The 21,380-nt window shown below is 38.5% G+C and overlaps 1 protein-coding gene across 11 annotated transcripts in view; it reads right to left on the bottom strand.

Moving 5' to 3' along the window:
* Luzp1 (leucine zipper protein 1) overlaps nt 1-21,380 on the bottom strand; it is a 101,147-nt gene that overhangs the window by 4,653 nt on the left and 75,114 nt on the right. For 10 of the 11 annotated variants that reach the window (XM_046418779.2, XM_046418782.2, XM_046418780.1 and 7 more), the window contains one exon: nt 817-3,998. In XM_046418779.2, coding sequence (XP_046274735.1) covers nt 817-3,879 — 3,063 coding nt within the window. In that variant the 5' untranslated portion in view covers nt 3,880-3,998. Of the gene's footprint in view, nt 1-816; nt 3,999-11,838; nt 11,879-21,380 lie in introns of all 11 variants that reach the window. The other variant, XM_058571060.1, reaches the window with a different exon arrangement.

Here is a 21,380-nt window from a genome sequence, read left to right as displayed (position 1 = left end):
GATTCCAATCTTAGCTCTTGCAGTAATTTACTTGGGTGATCTTGAGCACTTTGTGTCTGTGACCCTCAGCTTCTGTATCTAATAAATGGGGATTTGAAGGAATGTGTATCTTCGGCAAGATGTCTCTAAGCATCATAGGTTCCACATCTAAAAGACACTCTTGGGGACCTCTCTTTCAGATACTGTTCTGACACTCTGACCCTCAAATAAGGCTGGTGGTTCTGGATTTATCTATCTTGTACTGAGCCAGGCTAAACCAACCCTGCCCTCAGAAAGGTACAATGGGCCAGATAGCTGTCTAGGACAAAAGAATGACACTTGCATATGAAGTTTATAAGGTAGACCTAGGGGAAGCCCTGGCTTTCTTCCCCCATATGCTAGTGACCTGCAAGACCCACTGTCTGAGGCAGCAGGACAAGAACTTGTTCACCAAGCCATCATGTCTGAAAGCTCTCAGAGCTTCTGACTTGCACCCAGAGCTTCCCTGTCAACTCCAGCTGCTTCTTATGCTTCCAAGTACTGATCCGGGAACTCCTCAGACTTCTCTGAAACGCAAGAGAACAGAGGCCAGTTTTCCTATGTGTGTTGCCTTCATGATTGAAGAGCAAAATGGAGAAGACAAATTGGAAAGGGAACGTTGGAAAATCACGCTGCTCTCTGCCAAACCCACCTGATTTCACCAGTTCTCAGAGAGACCCAGTTTTACCAGTGTTTCCCAGCCACATAATTCCCAAATCTTGGGTTACACAAACAGGGGCAGAGAAAAGGAGAAAGTAAAGGAGGGCCAGGGCAGAGAAGGAAAGCCGTGGGACTCACCATGCCTGATGAGTGGTTCCAAGCTGCAGCTGTGATGGCGTCTCCTACCCGATTCCGACGGGTGAGCACCTCTGACATGGTGAGGCTACTTTGGGTCCTTCTGGAGGACAGCTCTGGGCCATCTCCTGAATTTCCTACCTTTCTAGTGCCCTGCTCAGAAAGGTAGGACCTGGGCTGTTCAAGTTCTGAGAAGTCTGTGGAAGACCTCTGGGTGTAAGCATTGGTAGATTCTACATTTCTACCTACTCGAGTTGGGGGGTCTTCTAAAGATTTCAAGTCTCGCTTACTCTTCCAGGCGTTCCGTACAGTAACGTGTCTGGTGTCAGAGGAGCCCACCTCTGAAGGGGCACTATGGCTTTTCCACCTGATTGTCTCTGCTTGGGGGGCGTGGCTATTCCTCTCCACAGAATCTGATGGCTTGATTAGAATGCTGCTCCGAGAGACCACTGTTTCTGGCCTATTCCTTAGGGGCCCGTCTCCCATTTTTTCAGCTTCTGTGAGCTGCAGGGTGATGTCATGTTTATTAATAGAGAGCTCAAAGGAGGGGTTGACATGGTTGCTAACTGCCATGCGCTCTGGGGGCCCCACCTGGATGTTGCTGGTGGACGTGTGCCTCTCCCTTGGGGCCTCACCTGGGATGGCTCTAGGGCTGCTGCTGTCAGAGGGGTAGATAGTAATGCTGCTTGTCACTTTGTTTGGCCCTGATTTGGAGGTGGATTTCTGCTTCTCCATCACGGCCTCAGTTCCAGATCCTCCCATGATTTTTTTCACATCTTTATCAATGATAACAGGTTTGATGACAGCTCTAGACCGCAAGGCCTCTCTGGGGCTAAAGGGCCTTTGGTTTTTTACCCCAGCACCATTGGCATCTGAGAATTCCATGGCATTGGTAGAGGCCCTGATAGGTTTCACAGATTCATTTTCTATCCCAGCATTTTTATCATTCTCAAATACAGAGTTTCTAGGTCCCATGCGGGATTTGGCCTTTTCTCTAGAGTTAGGCTGTAGTTTGGGCTCTGGCTCAGGAGTGATGATTGTGCTTACCAATTTGGCGGTAACCAGAGATGCTACGTCCAAGTCATCATCTGAGTCAGGCTTCTCTCTGCCACTGGACTTGATGACCCGACATCTCAGGGCTTCATGTTGGCTGCTATCTTCCATCACAACGGCTATGGACTGCTCAGCTCCTTCTTTATTTGGGGCTGAGAATCCAGGAAGGATGTTCTCCTGGCTTTTGGAGCTATAAGGATACTTTGATAAAATAGGAGCCTTGGAATTTTGGAAGCTGTTATCAGCCTCCAGGCCATTGGCAGTCTTCTTGCCCTTAGACAGTCCTTCTGAGGAGGATCTTCGAGATGAGGTCAAAGGTGCAATGGTCTTAGAACAGCTGGAATCTGTAGCCAGAGTTATTTGATTTCCACTGCCAGGAACCTGTCCCCTCTTGCCAAAGAGGGCCTCTGGGGTATCAGAAGCCTTGTCAGCTCTACCCAGTGTGTCACTGGGAACAGATCCATGGGTGGAGTCAGTAAATGTTCTTGTTGTCTTCTCTACTTTACCCTTTAGTCCACTGTCAGTGCCTGGCTTGGGAGATGACTTCCAAACTTTACTATGCTCCTGAGCAGCTGGAGGGTAGCGGCTAAGCACTGATGGCTGCTCCCTGGACTTCTTCACTTCATTCTGAGAGGATCCAGGTGCAAATCGGTCTTCAGTTCTCTTTGCTTCCTGAGACCCACTGTCTGTACCTGCCCCCATGTTGGAGGCTTTGGCCGCCCTCCTATTGGTGAAAGTGGGAGAGGAAACCTGCCTGTTGTTCAGAGAATAGTTTTCATTGCCAAGAACAAACTCCCTATTTCGGAGCCTTTCCCGCTTATGCTGAGGAGACAGCTCTCGAGATGTGTGCTTGGACACAGATGCTTCACCCCCATGGCCTCTAGGCTTAGTCCTCTCATGCCTGCCTTTGCTGGACAGGAAAGCATCTTCCCCTTCTACCTCCCCATTTTCTAACTCTTTCTGTTTCTTGATTTGTAGTTTTATCTCTTCCAACTGATTGGCTAGGATTTTGTTTCTATTTTGTTCACTTTGGTAATTATCCTGAAGGTCATTATTTTTGGCCCTCATTTTCTTAAGCTCTTCTTCCAAAGATTCAAAATGTTTGATCTGTGTCTTAAGTTTCTCAATCTCTTGGTTCAGATCCTTGACTTTGTTGTCCTCCTGATTTCGGTTCTTTTCATTTTCTGTTTTGTTTCTTGTTTCATTCTCCACCTGCTTGAGATAGTCCAGAGTGCCCTTCCTTCTTGGCTCTTTGGATGGCAGGGTAGAAGGGATGCCATCCTCAATTCGTAAGTCATTCTTTTCCAGAAGATTAGATGCATTCCTTGTATACTCTCGGTTCATTTTCTTGTTCTGCTCCAGTTTTTGGGTGAGCTCTTTTATCAATTTCTCATTTTCCTTCTCCTTTTCATTCAAGTATTTTCTCTCACTTACAAAGCTCAGAGTCAATGATTTCAACTTTTCTAACTCTGACACTAAACTCTGTTCAGTTTTATCCAGGCGATCCTCAGAAGACTCCAGTTCTTTCACTTTGACTCTGAGCATTTCCAGCTCAGAGGAGATTTTCTTGGTCAAATTTCTCTCCTCATTTAGACTCAAACAAAGCTGGGTACAGTCATTCTTGCTCCTGCTAAAGGCCTCCTCTAGCTTCTCCAACTCAGCCATTCGTTTCTGAAGCCGCTCAATCTCGGATTTCAGTTCCCTGGTGAGGTTTTCCTCCTCTTCAAGTTTCTCCTTCATCAGATGACACAGGTCCTCTGCTCTCTTAATTTCCTCATCCTTTCCTTCAATTCTCAGCACCCGTTGGCGCAGCACTTCAATCTCTGCCAACATGCTGGAGTTGCTGCCTTCTGCTTGAATCACCTTGTCCTGGAGATCCAGGAGCTCATCCTCTGCTTTTTGGAGGTTTTTCGTGGCTTCTTCCAATTCATCCAGGCGGCGACTTAAGCTTTGTAACTTGAACCGCAGATGGCGGCTGGAGGCAGTATCCTTGTAGCTAGTAAATTCAGCCATATCTACTGCCAGCCAACGTGGGCTCCCAGGGGCATCCAATTCCACTTGAGGAGATGAGAAATGGTTACCTTTCTCTTGGCATCCACAATCTTCTTTGGCAGCTGGAAACCATTATCAGTCTATAGACGGAAAGCAGAAGGCAAGTCAGTTAGCAAATCTCAAACCTGCACTTTAGCTCTAAACTATAAAGAGTTCCCATTTGTAATCCTTTTACGTCAAACATAGCAAGTGCTATGTTTGTTGAATGACTGAATTTAAATAAACCTGCAAGAAAACACTGGTTCTTTACAGTTGATATTGATTTCACCCTGATGAAGAATGCTACCAGAGGCAGCATGGCAGAAAGATGCAGAAGGAAGCCCCAACACATGGTAGGTATCAGAAAATCTTTACCTTTCTATAAGCCATTAAGTAAAACTAAACTTTAGTTTTACTTAGTTGTAAAATGAGGACAATGATGCCTACTGTATCTCTTCACTGTGTTATTTTTAGATAATACATGGAAAGCTCTTGGCACTAAACAATCCTGAGATTATTGTAAGAAAAGTTATCTTTCATGAACTATTGTGACTTGAAAATAATATAATCTATACAGAGAATTGAAATGTACTTCATTTCTGTACGATGAATTGAAATGCATTCTGCTGTCATGTCCAACTAAGTAGAACAAAAAATTTAAAAATAATGATGATGATGATGATGATGATGATAAAAATCTATCCACATTGCTATATAAATGGCAAACTTCACAATGTACTAACATGATCTTCCCTCACCTGTTACCAACATCTCTTCTCCCAACAGTATAGGCAGATTTGTAAATGAATTTAGGTATGGCTTGGCCCTAACCAACCAACAGGGAGTTTCAACAAACTTTGCCCTTTGGTATTACAACAGAAAGGCCCCAGACCCTCAGATGTGAGGATGGAAGTGTTTCTTCAAAAACAATTTCATGGGCTAGGGTTGTGGCTTGCCCACAGTGGTAGAGCACTTACTTGCCTAGCATGCATGAGGTACTGGGTTCATAAAGGTACTGTGTCCACCTACAACTAAATATATATATATATAATTTTTTTAAAAAAAATCTCACTGGGGATACACACCAAACAGTAACTCAAAGGAAACAGAGGAAGGAGAAAGTCAAAGTGGGCTATGGCTATAGTTTTGTATTTCATTTCCTCATATTTAAAATGAGTGGGTTACTATTATGTATTTTTTTAATATTTATTAATAAGAGTACTGACTAGAAACCATAAAAGTGTATTCCAATGTTTAAAGTTACTTTTTTAAAAGGGGGAAAGAGATAAGATGCTATCAACAAAGACCAGAAGACTTGAAAATTAACCAAACAGATCAGCTAGAATTTTTTAAAAGCACATTAAATGCAAATGAAGAGAAAACAGTAGTCAAGAAGAGATATGACTAAATAACAAAAGGCAGCACAGAGTTAAGAAGATGGAAAGAGAGATATTGTTAAATGACAAGGGAAATAAAGAGACCAGCATGAGGAAGTTTAACAGGAAGCCCGAAAGGATGAAACAGAAAGAACAGGCAACAAACAATATTTGTAGAGATACTAGCTAAGATTTTTCAAGAGTTGATGAAAAATAAGGAACCTCAAATTTGGGAAGCAATGTCCTAAACAGGAAAAAAATTAAATCTGCACTTAGACACATAAACATACATATAGAATGTATATGAATCCCACATATAGGTAGTCTAAAAGCAGCAAGTGAAAAAAGACAATTCTTTGTTTGTGCTGCTGTAACACAAACTGGCTAAATTGTAAAGGACAGAAATTTACTTCTTACAGTTTTGGAGGCTGGAAGATCCAAGATCAACGTGCAAGCAGGTTCTGTGAGGGGAGGGCCTGGCCTCTGCTCCAAAAATGGCACCTTAAATGTTTGTGTCCTCTCATGGTGCCAAGGGGAAAAAGAGGGGTGGATGGGCAAAAGAGGTTGAGAACTCACTCTCTTGAGCCCATTTACAAGGATGCTAATCCCATCCACGAGGGGTTTGGCCTCATGGCCTTATCATCTCTTAAGGGCCCCCCCTCTTAATACTGTTACACTGAAGATTACATTTCAATTAATTTTTGAGGAAACACATTCAAACCACAGCAACAATCTATAAAGAAACAGCAACTGAACAACATGTTCTCAGTAGAAACTTTTCAGTAGGTGGCAAGTAAAAGATAAAAGGCACTGATTCATTTAAAGTTCTAAAACAAATTAACAGTAAACCTAGACGCATATACCCAGCTAAATTATGAAAATTAATAAACACAGTTGGTAGAGTGCTGGGGCACGTACAAGGCGCTAGGAAGGAAGGGAGGAAGGAAGGGAGGGAGGGAGGAAGGAAGGAAATGAATGAATAATTTAACTTAGTTAACTTATTAGCACTATCAATGAAATGAATGTAAGGGACATGCATATAAAGTATATCCAACACCACCAGATGATACATTCACCTCAAACTCACATGAAACCTTTACCAAGATAGCCCACATTCCGAAATTAGAAACACTTTCAAAACAGATAAAAGGAAAATAAAAACCTGAGAATTTATTAACAGACCTCACTGAAAGAACTACTCAGGATGCAATTCAGAAGACAGAAACTGATCCCTTAAGAAAGGCAGAAGACTCGGGCTGAGGAGGTAGCTCAGACTTGAAATACCAAAAGAAAATAAAGGAAGAAAGGGAAGGCAGGAGACTCAAGAAAAAAGGGGTAAGCAACTAACCTATATGAGCACTGGTTCAGTTAAACAATAAAAATCGATGGTGGAGGTAGTGGTATATATTGAATTGAATCACTATTTAATAACTTTCAAAAATAACAAGACTGCTGTCTCTAAATCAATCCAAAATCAAAATTAAGGATAAAACCAAAGTGGAAACTAAAACACTGGACAACAATAACTTGTAAATTACACAGGAATCACAACTCAAGTGCTCTAAGGAGTCTTCATTGTTTGGGAAAAGGACAGTTACAATTTTAGATATTATTAAAAATTATTATTATTAATTTTAGATATTAAAAATAGATATTAATCTATATCTCATAATATCCATAATATATAAAAAACTACAACTCAACAACAATAAAACAATTTTTAAAAAGGACAATATAATAGATATTTCTCCAAAGAAGTAAACAAATGGTCAACAAACATGAAATGATGCTCAGCATTGTTAATCATTAGGGAAATACAAATCAAAGTCAGCACATAGCTTAACTCATTAGCACCATCAGTCAACTGGATATAATAAACATTGTTTATCTGTCTATCTATTATCTATCTATCATCCATCCACCCATTTATTGGTACTGGGGATTGAACCCAGGGGTGCTTAACCACTGAGCCACAATCCCCAGTCCCTCTTATTTTTTATTTTGAGATAGTGTCTCCCTAAGTTGCTTTGGGCCTCACTAAGTTGGCTTTGAATTTGTGATCCTCCTAGCTTGGTCTCCCCTAAGCTGCTGGGTATATAGGCATGCAGATAGGCACTATTCAACAACAGCGGATGACACATTCTTCTTAAGCTCACATGGAACATTTCAAAGTAGACTACCTTCTAGACCATTAAACATACCCTAGCAACTCCAAAAGAATAGAATTTATATGTTATATGCTCTCAGACCATAAAGGAATTAAACTGGAAGTCAGTAAAAGAAAGACAACTAGCAAATTCCAAAATACTTAATCGATTAAACAACTCTCTTCTAAATAAGATATGATTCAGGAAGAAATCCCAAGAGAAATTTTAAAATATTTTGAACTAAATGAAAACAAAACTAAAACTTATTAAAATTTGTGGGATGCAATAAACACACTGCTTAGAGAGAATTTTATGGCATTAAATGCTTACATTAGGAAGCAAGATACAAAATCAATAATCTAAGCTACCACCTTAGAAAACTAGAAAAGAAGCAAATTAAATGAAAATTGAGCCAGGTGGATGATATGTACCTATAGTGTCTCCTACTTGGGAGGCTCAGAAAAGAGGATTGTCCAGGAGTTTAAAGGCCAGTCTGGGCAATATAACAAGACTGCTGTCTCTAAATCAATCCATAATCAAAATTAAGTAGAAGAAAATAAGTAATAGAAATTAGAGCAGAAGCTGAAAACGGAAAATAATCAGTAAAGCGGGGCGGGGAAATCAGTGAAACCAAAAGCCGACTCTGACAAACAGAGAAAACAAACTACTGTTATCAGAAATGAAAGAAGAGACATTACTACAGAGATGAGATCTCATCACAACAAATCTCAAGGACATCAAAAGGATAATAAAGAAATTTATAAACAACTCTCTGACCACAAATTTGATGACCTAGGTAAAAAATGGATTAATTCATTGAAAATTACAATCCTTCTATTAGACAATCTGAATAGGACTATATCAAAGAAATTGAATCACTATTTAATAACTTTCAAAAACAGTGCACACCAGGCCAATATGGGTTCACTGGTGAATACTACCATATATTTAAAGAGAAAATTTTCCCAATTTTCTACAATTTCTTCCAGAACATAGATGTAGTAGGAATAATTTCTAACTCATAGAATGAGGCCAGCATTACCTAGCCTTGAAGACATTATAAGAAAACAAACAAAGGGGCTGGGGTTGTGGCTCAGGGGTAGAGTGCTCACCTAGCATGCATGAAGCACTGGGTTCGATCCTCAGCACCACATAAATATAAAATAAAAACTAAGAAATAAAACCTAAAACTAAGAAATAAATATTTAAAAAAAGAAAACAAACAGATGCAAGATATTGCACAAAATATTAGTAAATCAAACCAACAATATATATGAGTTATTATATACCACCATCAATTGGGATTTACCCCAGATATGCAAGGTAAATCACATCACTAGGTTAAAGAAAAATAATAATAATGATCACTGTGAACAGATGCAGAAATTGCATTAATAAAATCCAACATCTACTCATCATAAACAAACAAACAAACAAAAAACCTCTCAGCAATCCAGAAATAGAGAAAATTTCCTCAGCATGATAAAAGAATAGCTACAAAAAAGCTCCAGCTATCATACTTAAAGGTAAGTAACTCAAAGTTTTCCGGCTAAGATTAGGAACAAAGCAAGAATGTACTCTCTCACCATTCCTTTCAATACTATACCAGAAACCTAGCTAATACAATAATAAAATAAAAGGGATACTGACTGGGAAGGAAGATATAAAATGATCTGTTTATAGCTGACATGTTTCTCTATGTAGAAAATCCAAAAGAACTGACCAAAAAAGCCACCTTGGAATAATTATAGCAAGGTTGCAGGATATAAAGCTAATATATAAAAGTCAGTTGCTTTCCTATATACCAGCAATGAAAAAATGGAATTTGAAGTTAAAAACACAATACCTGTTTCTGTTCTATCCTTTAAATAAAACTTGTTCTCTAAAAAATAAAACCTTTGGGTGACAAGCAAAAAAAAAAAAAAAAAAAAACAATACCAAGCTAGGGTTGTGGCTCAGTGGTAGAGCACTTAGGCCCTGGGTTCAATTCTCAGCACCACATATAAATAAAGGTCCAGGTCCATCAACAACTAAAAAAATATTTTGAAAAAAATACCAGTTATATTAGTCACTCAAAATGGAAATAGTTAGGTATAAATAAAAAATACAATATGTAATTTTGTATGTCAGGCAAACTACAAAACACTAATGAAAAATATCCCAAGAGTTAAATAAATTAAGATATATTCCACACTCATGGGTAGGAAGAGTCAATATTGTCAAGATATCAACTCTTTCCAACTTGATCTATAGATTCAACACAATCCCAATCAAAATCCCAACAAACTGTTTTGTAGATATCGACAAATTGATTCTAAAGTTTATATGGAGAGGAAAAGACCCAGAAGAACTGGGGGAGCACGCCTATAATCCCAGCAGCTCAGGAATCTGAGGCAGAAGGATCACAAGTTCAAAGCCAGCCTCAGTAACAGTGAGGTGCTAAGCAACTCAGTGAGACCTTGTCTCTAAATAAAATACAAAATAGGGCTGGGGATGTGGCTCAGTGGTTGAGTTCCCCTGAGTTCAATTAACCCCACACCAAAAAGACCCAGAAGAGTCAATACAATATTGAAGAGGAACAAAACCAGACACTGATTCTATCCAGATTCAAGTCTTACTATAAAGTCATAATATTTAAGACACTGTATTCAAGAGAAAGGATAGATAGATCAATGAACAAAATAGAAAGTCCAGAAATAGACCCATATGAATATAATCAATTGATCTTTAAAAACAAAGGCAATTCAATGAAGCAAATACAATTTTTTATAATAAATGATACTGAAACTGGACATCCATATGCCAAAGGAAGAAAGAAAAAATCTGGACATAGGCCTTACACCCTCCACAAAAATTTATCTCAAAATAGACTGCATACCTAAATGTAAAATGCAAAAACTATAAATTTCTAGAAAACAATACAGAGAAAACTTAGATGACCTGGGGTATAATGATGACTTTTAAAGACACTACGGTATCATCCATGAAACAGGACTTCCTCAAAGTAAACAAATCTTCTGCTCTGCGAAAGACATTGTCAAGTGAATGAGAAGACAAGCCATAGATCGGGAGAAAACATTTGTAAAAGATATCTGACGAAAGACTATTAACCAAAATAGGCAAAGAACTATTAAAACTCAATAAAAAGAAAACACAATTTAAAAATGGGCAAAAGTCAGGCTGGGGATGTGGCTCAAGCGGTAGCTCGCTCGCCTGGCTTGCGTACGGCCCGGGTTCAATCCTCAGCACCACATACAAACAAAGATGTTGTGTCTGCCGAAAACTAAAAAATAAATATTTAAAAAAAAAATTCTCTCTCTAAAAATGGAAAAAGATCCAAACAGACACCTGCCAAAGAAGATATATAGATGGCAAATAAGCATGAGAAAATCAGCATCATATAGCATTTTGGAACTGCAAATTAAAAAATATAAGATACAACCACATTGGGCTGCAGTTGTAGCTCAGTGGTAGAGTGCTTGCCTAGGATGGTAAGGCCCTGGGTTCGATCCTCAGCACCACATAAAAACAGATAAACAATAACAAACACAAATAAAATAAAGGTTAAATTCTTTTTTTAAAAATATTTTTTAGTGTAGTTGGACACAATACCTTTTTTATTTATTTATTTTTATGTGGTGCTGAGGATCGAACCCAGGGCCTTGCCTGTGCTAGGCAAGCGCTCTACCGCTGAGCCACAACCCCAGCCCCAAAGGTTAAATTCTTAAAAAAATAAAAAAATAAAAAAAATTTAAAAAACACCAACATATAACCATCAAAATGGACAAAATCCAAAACAATGACAACACCAAATGCTGGTGAGGATGTGGAACAGGAACTCACTCATTGCTGGTGGCAATGCAAAATGGTACATCCACTTTTGAAGATAATTTGTCAGTTTCTTAAAACTAAACATTCTTATAATTGATCCAGCAGTTGGACACCTTGTTATTTACCAAAATGAATTGAAAACTTATATCCACACAAAAATCTACAAGTGAGTATTTATAGTAGCTTTACTTGTAATTACCAAAACTTGGAAGCAACTCAGACTTCCTTAGTGGGTAAATGGATAAACTGGTACATCCAGGTAATGAAGTACTATTCAGTACTAAAAGGAAATAAGATATCAAGCCATGAAAAACCAAGGAAACTTAAATGTATCTTAGTATGATTCTAATTATTTGACTTTCTGGAAAATGCAAAACTATGGAGACAGTAAAAGGCTCATTGGTTGCCAGGAGAGAGGAAATGAAAAGAGTGAACAGGTAGAACACAGAGGATTTTTATGGCAGCGAAACACTCTGCATATTAATTATGGATAGGTATCATTATACATTTATCTAAACCCATAAAATATACAACATCAAGAATGAACTCTAGGGCTGGGGTTATACCTCAGTTGGTAGAGCACTCACCTAGCATGTGTGAGGCACTGAGTTCGATCCACAGCACCACCTAAACATAAAAAAAATAAAGGTGTTGTGTCCATCTACTATAAAAATATTTTTTTTTAAAAAAAGAGTGAACTCTAATATAAAGATTGTAAACTTTAAGTGTTAATTATTTTAATGACCTCAAAAAAAAAGATAAGGATCAGTATAACTGATGTGCTAAAAAGAGACCATAGAGGATAAGAGTGGGAGCAAAGAGAGCTAAGGTTGTGGCTCAGTGGTAGAGCACCTGCCTCACACATGTGAGGCACTGGATTCGATCCTCAGCACCACATAGATGAATGAATGAATGAATCAATCAATCAATCAAATAAAGGCATTGGGTCCACCTACAACTAAAAAAGGGGTGGGTGGGTGGAAGACCAAGTGGGAGGGTACTGCAGTAATCCAGGCAAAAGGCAGTTATGGCCTGGACCCTCACGTTGGCAATACAGGCAGTAGGAAGTGGGCAGAATTCTAGCCACGTGAAGAGATTTGTTCTTAGATTGTATGTGGTGTGTAGAAAAGAAAGCAATTAAGTGTGACTCCAAGGTTGCTGGTCTGAATTTGGAAGGACAGCACTATCATTGATTCAAATGGGGATCAGTACAAATGGAGCAATCTGAAAAGAAAGATCAAGAGTTCAGTTCATGACATATTAGTTTTAAGATATGTATCAGTCATCCAAACAGAGACATTAAAGAGGCCACTGCATATATAAGTATGGAGGGCAGTATGGACTGAAGATATAAATCTGTGAGTCAGCTGCGCACAGTGGCATACGCTTGTAATCCCAGCAGCTTGGGAGGCAAGAGGATCACAACTCAGTGAGACTCTGTCTCTAAATAAAATATAAAAATGGCTGGGGACGTGGCTCAGTGGTTAAGCACCCTGGGTTCAATTCCTGGTACCCCAAAAATAAATAAATAGTAAATAAATAAATCTGTGCATCAATAACAAACGGATGGTTTATGAAGCCATGACCTGGATGAGTTTGCCAAGGAACTGACTGAATACAGGTAAAACAAGAAGTCACAGGTCTGATCCCCAGGGGGGGGCCAATATTTTTACTGATAGAGATGTAGAGAAACTAGCAAAGGAGACAAAGCAAAGTCAGTGAAGTAGACAGAAAACTGGGGAAAGTACACAGCATCATGGAAACCTAGCGAAGAAACGAATGGTCAACTCTGTCAAGTGACAGTGACTAGAAGAGAGATAAAATTGAGGCAAAGGTGTCACAAGGATCACCAGCATGTACCTGAAAGCACTACGGACTGGGACCAAGAGTGTAGCTCAGAGGTAGAGTGCTTGCCTGGCATGTGTGATGCTCAGGGGGAAAAAAAATCTTTAAAAAAAAACTTAAAACAGGAACGGTGTTGGAAACAGTGACATTAAAATAGAATGAAGTCATTAGAAATCAGGGGCAGTGACCCAGACGATGACCACAACAATAAGAGTACTGGATGATATAGTCTGATAAGATTAGGTTCAGGGCTGGGATTGTGGCTCAGTAGTAGAGCGCTCGCCTAGCACAGGTGGGACCTGGGTTAGATTCTCAGCACCACATACAAACAAAGATGTTGTGTCCACCAATAACTAAAAAATAAATATTAAAACTCTCTCTCTCTCTCTCCCTCTTTAAAAAAAATAAAGGCATTGTGTTGTGTCCATCTTCCCCCCGCCCCCCCAAAAAAGGTTCATTCTCTCTCTTTTGAAAAAAAGATTAGGCTCAAAACTAGCAGAAAAGAAAGAAGAAACAAAGAGCCATAGAAGAAAAATCACTACCATTTGAGGGAAGAATTTACTCCAAAAATAATTCAATGAGAAAGCCCAGAACAAAAGAAAAGCAAATAAAAGAATAAATGCCAAATGCCAATCCTTTCTACCTTCAAGAACATGTCTGTGTCTACTGGCTGCACTTTAAGCCCAGAGCCACCAGATGGAGCACCAGCTCAGCTCTATAAACAGCAAGACCTGGAGGCCTTGGGAATACCAAACACGGCACCCTTCCTGCCTCCACCTCACCTCTTGCCCTCCCCCAGTCTATGTGCTTCCTCATTTTCCAAAAATGAAGAATAACTTGTTTGCATATTTATATAAAGAAATGTTTTCCCTTATTCCAATCACATCTCCTACTTTTGAGTGCCACATACAAAACTCTTGCCTTTGGCCTTCTGTCTAGTGGCACAGCAAAAGCCAGACCAATTTATACACAGAGTGGAGGGGTGGGGACCAAACTAAGTGTGGGCCATAAACCAATTTTAAATGAGTAGAAAGATAAAGGATTTGTATTGACACAACTGTTATGATAAGACAACTGGTATTTATGTCTAAAAGTACTTTAAAACAGCATATCCTTTAAATATGTCTAAAACCATCAAATTATATCTTAATAAGGCTATTAAAAAAAAAAAAAAAACCCAGCTAGGCCAAGTGGTACACACATGTATCCCAGTTAGCTACTCAGAAGGCTGAGACAGGAGGATCACTTGAGTCCAGAAATTCAGACCAGCCTGACAACATAGTAAGGAAGACTTGTCTCAAAACTAAAACAAAACAAAAAACCCCCAGTTTATCCTCCTCCTGTTACATTCCCCTCAACACATCTTATTTTAACTAGTTTATAAGAGAGTTTTCATGGACAATCCTTTCTTCAAAAGAAGAAAATGTTAAATTTTAGTACAGTCCCATCTATAAATTCTGAATTAGAAGAGTCCAGTTTTACTGATTTGGTCACTGCCAATTCTACGCATCCTGTTCAAGACTCTTAAGTAATGGAAATCAACCAGCATAACATAAGAAATGAAAAAGCAAAATACAGAAAATCCTAGAACTGTGAAGAGAAAGCAGGTATTACATAGGTAGCTAAAGATCATTAAGCAGCCAGACACAGTGGAATACTGCTACTCTACATTAAATTCTTTGAAGGTCCTTATTGTTCCCAGGATGAAGTCCAACTCCAAAATGGCACAGGCCCTACACCTCTTCAGCCTGGCCTTCAATGGCATCAGCTCTGTTCTTATGCTCTCTCATCTCTGGGTGGTAAGCTTCATGCCTTCTTATTTCTTCAGATCCTACTTTAGATAAGCTCCTGTAGCACTCCTCCTTTCTGGGGCCCCAGGATCAGGGCCTCTCTTGCTTTTAGTCTTCTGTATCCATCCCATCACTGCATTTATCAAAATGTATTCAAGTTTTATTTATTCATTTTATTTTCCCAGCTTGCCTGCTTATTCACCACTTAGTGCCCTAGCTCATAATAAATGCTTTCAATTTGAGGACTGAACGGCTGAATGAGCTTCCTAATTAAGAAATGGTTGATCAGCCCTTTGGCACTGACCATTAACAGAAAATATTAAAAATAATGTCAAGGAACTGCTCATGGATTACAAAAGAGAAAACCATCGGCAAGAGTGGATACAGACAGCATAGAACATCAGATACTGTGGGAATGTTCTGAAAGATTCCACCCTGCATCACTTGCACATTATCTTAATCTAAATAACACCCCCTTCTAGCTTAAATATCTATGCTATAGAAACAGGACAAAAATAACAAAACCACACCACTCTCTCTATAATCACTGTCCAGCTGTAGTTATTGGACCATGTGACAGATAAGAAGCAGAAAATAGGGCTGGGGTTGTAGCTTAGAGGTAGAGCACTCGTCTAGCATGTGCGAGGCCCTGGGTTCAATCCTCAGCACTACATAAAAATAAATAAGTAAAATAAAGGTATTATTTCCAACTACAACTAAAATTTTTTTTAAAAAAGCAGAAAATATTTCTGGGTCTTCCTCCACTCCTCAAAATGCAATTTCAGAACAAAGATCATTTAGCAGCCATAGTGGCACCTTCCTGTAACCCTAGCAACATGGGAGGCTGAGGCAGGAGGATCACAAATTCGAGGCCAGCTTCAACAATTTAGCAAAACCCTGTCTCCAAAAATAATAAAGTCTGGGGATGCAGCTCAGTAGTAGAACATTTCTGGGTTCAATCCCCAAAACTGCAAATAATAATAATAATAATAATAATTATTATTATTTTAAAAATCACTTAGTCCACTAGTTTTCAAACTAGATTCAGTGAACCCTTTCAGGATGACTACTGAGGGAAAGAAAGCAGGGGAGAAGGTTTAAGCAGGATGAGCCACAGGCTCTTTCTCTCACTTAAGTCAACTAATTTGATTTTTGACTTTTACCATATTGGGTAGCTCACATATGACTGTATTGAAGAAAGAGTTCTATAGCCAAAGACTTCAGTAGTCTTCTTTCAATATCCAGTATTCTTCCCATTATGCAGAATCACCTCTCTACAAAGTCTTCAGCATTTTTATAAAATGAGGAATTCTCAACCAGGTTTGGTTGCACACACCTATAATCCCAGCTACTTGGGAGGCTAAAAGAAGAGAATCAAAAGTTCAAAGGCCATCCTGGGCAACTTAGCAAGATCCTATCTCAAAATAAAAATTTAAAAAGGGCTGAAGACATAGCTCAGTGGCTCAGTGGTAGAGCACTCCTGGGTTCAATACCTATTACCACAAAAACATTGAGGAATTCTAATTATACAAACTAGTAACAACAAAAGGGTATAAAGGAACAGATGAGTGCTTCTATACACTCATGTATCTGTTTGTCCAGGAATCCCAGATCCACTATTTACTATATATGTTCTTAAATTATTTCTCTGAGTGTCACATCTATACAATGGCAATATCGCAATCCTTGGGAATACAGGGCCTAATAGAATGCACTGTACATAAGTCACAATAACAGTAACTATTATTACTATTATTCTTTTCAGCCTGTACAATAACGTTATTTGGGGCCCTCAAACTTATATAATATTCATGGCTCTTCTCTATGCCTCAGAGTTCCTTCCCCTGAAAATACAATATCAATCCAACCTACTCACAGCAACACCATGCAATAGTTATTAAATTCATTTTGAAAAGTCCTATGAATACCTAAGGTAAGTCACACCAGGCAGAATCTTCCTAAATAACAACTTGCTAAAATCATTCTTTCTATCCAAGGTAAACAAAGGAATAAATCAGAAACCTTTGACCTTTTGAGCCTAAGCATAGTCAGAAAGAAAGGCTTTTCTGCCTCCCGGACCATCCACAAGGGGAAGAGACAGACTCCTTTCTTCTTAGTTCTTCCCTCACTCCCTGGTAAAATTCATTATTTAGTAGATATTTAGGAAACATCTATGATACACCCAGCATTTTTCTTTCTTTCTTTCTTTCCTTTTTTTCCTCTTTTGTGGTGCTGGGGATTGAACCTAGAGCTTTGTGCACATGAGGCAAACACTCTACCAACTGAGCTATACCCCAGCCCACTGTGCTATATCCCCAGCCCTACACCCAGCATTTTGCCAAGTGCTAGAATGAGAAAATTAAGACCTCCACCTTGCCTTTCTGGAATCAGACAGAAATAGGTAATTATAAAGCAATGATAAAGAAGCCTTGCCTGACCACCTCACATAATATAGCACATACCCTTCAGCTTCCTGCCTTTTTTTAAAATTATGTTCTCCTTTCTTTTTTATTATTATTATTTTTTAGTTGTAGATGGACACAATCTTTATTTATTTATTTATTTTATGTGGTCCTGAGAATCGAACCCAGGGCCTCATGCATGTAAGGCAAGTGCTCTACCCCAGCCCCTGCTTTCTGCCTTCTTACCCAACCTTTGTTTGTTTAGCACATTTTACCATCATATATACACACTGGAAGGTGGCACCTGGGAAGAAAATTGTATTAATCTCAGATAATCATAGGAAAGTAAAGAAAGGGAAGGAAAGCCTCATCTCTTAATGCCAAATTCTTTCATACCAGTGTCTAACTTAGTTCCAATTCACACTAGAAAGATGCCAATCATCATTCATTTAGGGCTCATTTCTGCCATTTCTTGAACTTGGTTCTAAGTGGTCCTATCCAAAATTTTAGAAACTGGCTCTTCTTCCTGTCCTGGCAATTCAGGAAGGTCTAAAATAGAACATAATCAGCCTGCCCTACCCCTTCTCCCAACACAGCTGCCATGATTCACTTCCTGTTCCCAATAATCATTTAAAGCAGGAGTAAGGACACTTCTTTAGTTTGATATATAAGTATACAAACTTAGGACTAAGGTCTCTATCTCAACAACTCAACTCTGACATGGTAGTGTGAAGCAGTCATACAGAATATACAAGTGAACGGACACAGTGTGTTTCAATTAAACTTTATTTACAAAATCAGGTAGGAGGACTGCAGGCCAGAGTGAGTTTGCCATCTCCTCTATAGGAAAAATCACAGTGTTATTTTTAAATAACTTCATTTTGACCATACCCTAGTTACCCATTTTAAAACCTTAAGCCATTGAGGCTGGGGTTGTGGCTCAGAAGTAGAGCACTTGCCTACCATGGTGAAGCACTGGGTTTGATCCCCAGCACCACATAAAAATAAGATAAAGATATTGTGTCCACCTCTAACTAAAAAATAAATATTTTAAAAAATATCAAGAGGGAGTAGTCAGACCAGACCCCTAAGGCAGTTGTTTAAAAAAAAAAAAAAAAAAAAAAAGCCATCAAAGCATTATCTCACTACTACTTCTTGAGTGTTTCTATTTAATTCTAGGCTTCAGTGATTTTTTTCCAGAAATCACAAATTCATGTATTTTGGACATGCAAATTTCAGGATTAGTATCAACTAACATTCAGAGATTCTTCAGATTGGAAAGGATGTAGAGATCATCTGACTCAACCTCCCACTTAGTGTAGAAGTTATCTAGCAAGTAGTCATTCAACTCCTGCTCAAACACTTCTAATGACAGAAAGGACATTCACTTCCCCCCAGGACAACTCATTCCAACTTTGGACAACTCTAAGATTACACATTTTACTTGTTTTTCTTCTTAGCACATTTAACCACCTGATTACTTGTGAATTTGTTTATTGCCTGCTTTTTTTTTTTAACCAGAATGTAAGATCTGTGAGGTAAGGAATGTGGTCTTTTGAGGTTGTACTTATTTGTGCTGTTGTATCACCAGCACCTGAATAGTATCCAGTACACGGGGGTATTAAAATAAATAAATGTTTATTTGAAGGAAGGTGGGAGGATAATGTATTTGGGGAACTTAAAGTAAGTCAGCCTGGCTGACATGAGAGGCACAAGAGGAGGGGAAAGTAAATAACTGATAAGGTCTGAGAGGTTGATTTGAGGCTCTTGAAATCTTGGAGCAAATGCAGAGGCTAAGGTCGCAATGTTTGAGGAACACTTAGAATTTCCTCATCTCCCTTCTCCCCAACAGATTGAGCCTTCACTGTGCCATTCTGATGGTGAACACCTTTTCTCAAGCCCCTTCAAACTGTGCCATCCGCCGAAATGCACTATCCTAAATTTTGTAAATACTTCCATCACTGTACCCATGATATTTACTTTATATATTTGTCATCTTGTACTAGGCTTTCAGCTCTGAAAGCAGGGGCTGTGTTACCTTCCTTCTACTGTCCTGAACATTAAACAAATGTAGTGTTTTAATGTAGAAACCTTAAAAAATGTTTGGTAAATAAATGACTATAACAGTTTTATTGTATTCTGTACTGGCTAAACTACATTAGATTTTTTTTTATTTTTATTTTTTTTCAAATCAGGGTACTACATTCTAGGAAAGATACTTAGCTTTTATGTCAAAGGCTGCAAACACAAATATCACAGAGATCAGGCCAGTTATGTAAGCAAATGTCAGGGGCCTAGAAGGATTGTGTCTAAGAAGGAAGATCAACCCCTACTTTTATATGAAATCTCTTAAATGTAGTCAACAAATTCAAATTAGAAAAAGAACACCATTATGAAGGCCCTCTAAAACATACTGATATACCTTCAAATGGACATGAGAAGCAAATTTGGAACCTATTTTAGACACAGGTGTTGAAAGCCACAGCCAAGAGTCCCCCAAAGAGCAGCTCCGTGGTCTGAAAGGGTGGGGAAACAGCCCAATGAGCATCATCGCAGAGGAGCCAATCAGCTGGAAGTTTGCTGGGGCAAATAAATACATAAAGGCAATAAATAATAAAGGCAAACTTATATCAATTCTATCCAAATGCATATTTTCCATATATGTTTCAATGATTTTTAATGTCTTTCTTGCTTCAGGTGTTAACATGTGGGGTGAATTTGGATCTGATGGACCTTTTAGGATATCAAACAAAGGTCCCAACTCTCCTGTTGGTATGCCTAGAGAAGGCCTTATCCAATTCATGTCTCCTAATAACTTTTGAAAGTCGTTAAGTGATTTGAGTTGATCTACTAGTATTTGAATTTTTGGTGGACGGACCATGGTTGACGATAATAGAACTCCTAAATAACTAACTGGAAAATTTAATTGTACTACCAACAAAAAATATTTCTACAGGAGTATTTTGGCAAGAAGGTCCATTATTATGGATACATTTATCTTATTCTCCTGACACTATTCTTACTAGGTATCCTGAGGCTGTAGGACAATTAATACTCAAAGGAATAAAAGCAGCAAAGGGAGTGTTTGGAATTTCTCCCAATAAAATTATTACTCCATATACTATGGATCAAATTGATGAGTTAGCTAATGAGTTAAATACTTGGGCAATAATCATGTGCAAATCTAATGTTTCATTTGATAACCACTTACCATCTAATCCTTTGTTGTCTTTTTGGTCATCGCATCCTGTAATTTTTCCAAAAATGACAAGAAAAACACCTATCATGAATGCTCAAATATATTCACTGATGGGTCAAATAATGGTACAGCAGCAGTAGTTACCCCTGATCAGACTTTTACATTTTTAGTACCCAAACAATCAGCTCAAAAGGTAGAGCTTAATGCAGTATTACAAGCTTGTGATGTTTAAAGATTCTGTATTTAATTTCTTTTCTGATAGTCAGTATATAGTTAATGCTATAGTATCTCTTGAAGATGCTGGTAGGATTTCCCCTTCCTCTACTGTTTTCTCTTTGTTTTCCACTATACAAAGTCTAATCTGGGACAGAAAAGACCCATTCTTTATAGGACATATCAGGGCACATACAGGATTGCCTGGAGCCCTTAGTTTGGGCAATGATTTAGCAGATAAAACTACACATGACATACATATTTTCTCTACACTAGAAGAAGCTACAAATTTTCATAAAAGGTTCCATGTCAATGCTAATACTTTACAAAAATGTTTTAAAATAACTAAGGAACAAACTAGACAAATAATAAAACACTGTCAAAATTGTGTGAACTTTTTACCACAAATTAATCTTGGAGTCAATCCTAGAGGACTGATACCTAACCATATTTGGCAGATGGATGTCACACACTTGCTAGAATTTGGAAAACTAAAATATTTGCATGTTACAGTTGATACTACTTCCGGATTTTTGATGGGCTCCCTTCATGCCGGAGAAAAAACTAAAGATATTATAGCTCATTGCTTACAAAATTTTGCCACTGTGGGCGTTCCAAAACAGTTAAAAACAGATAATGCCCCTGGTTATACTTCTACCTCTTTTAAACAATTTTGCTCA

Source organism: Marmota monax, unplaced genomic scaffold (genome assembly GCF_021218885.2).
Source record: "Marmota monax isolate L192 unplaced genomic scaffold, Marmota_monax_Labrador192_F-V1.1 WCK01_AAM20220418_F8-fsc00008, whole genome shotgun sequence".
Taxonomy (NCBI): Eukaryota; Metazoa; Chordata; class Mammalia; order Rodentia; family Sciuridae; genus Marmota; species Marmota monax.
The sequence above is the reverse complement of the archived record's forward strand: the minus strand, read 5'-3'. Positions and strand labels throughout refer to the sequence as shown.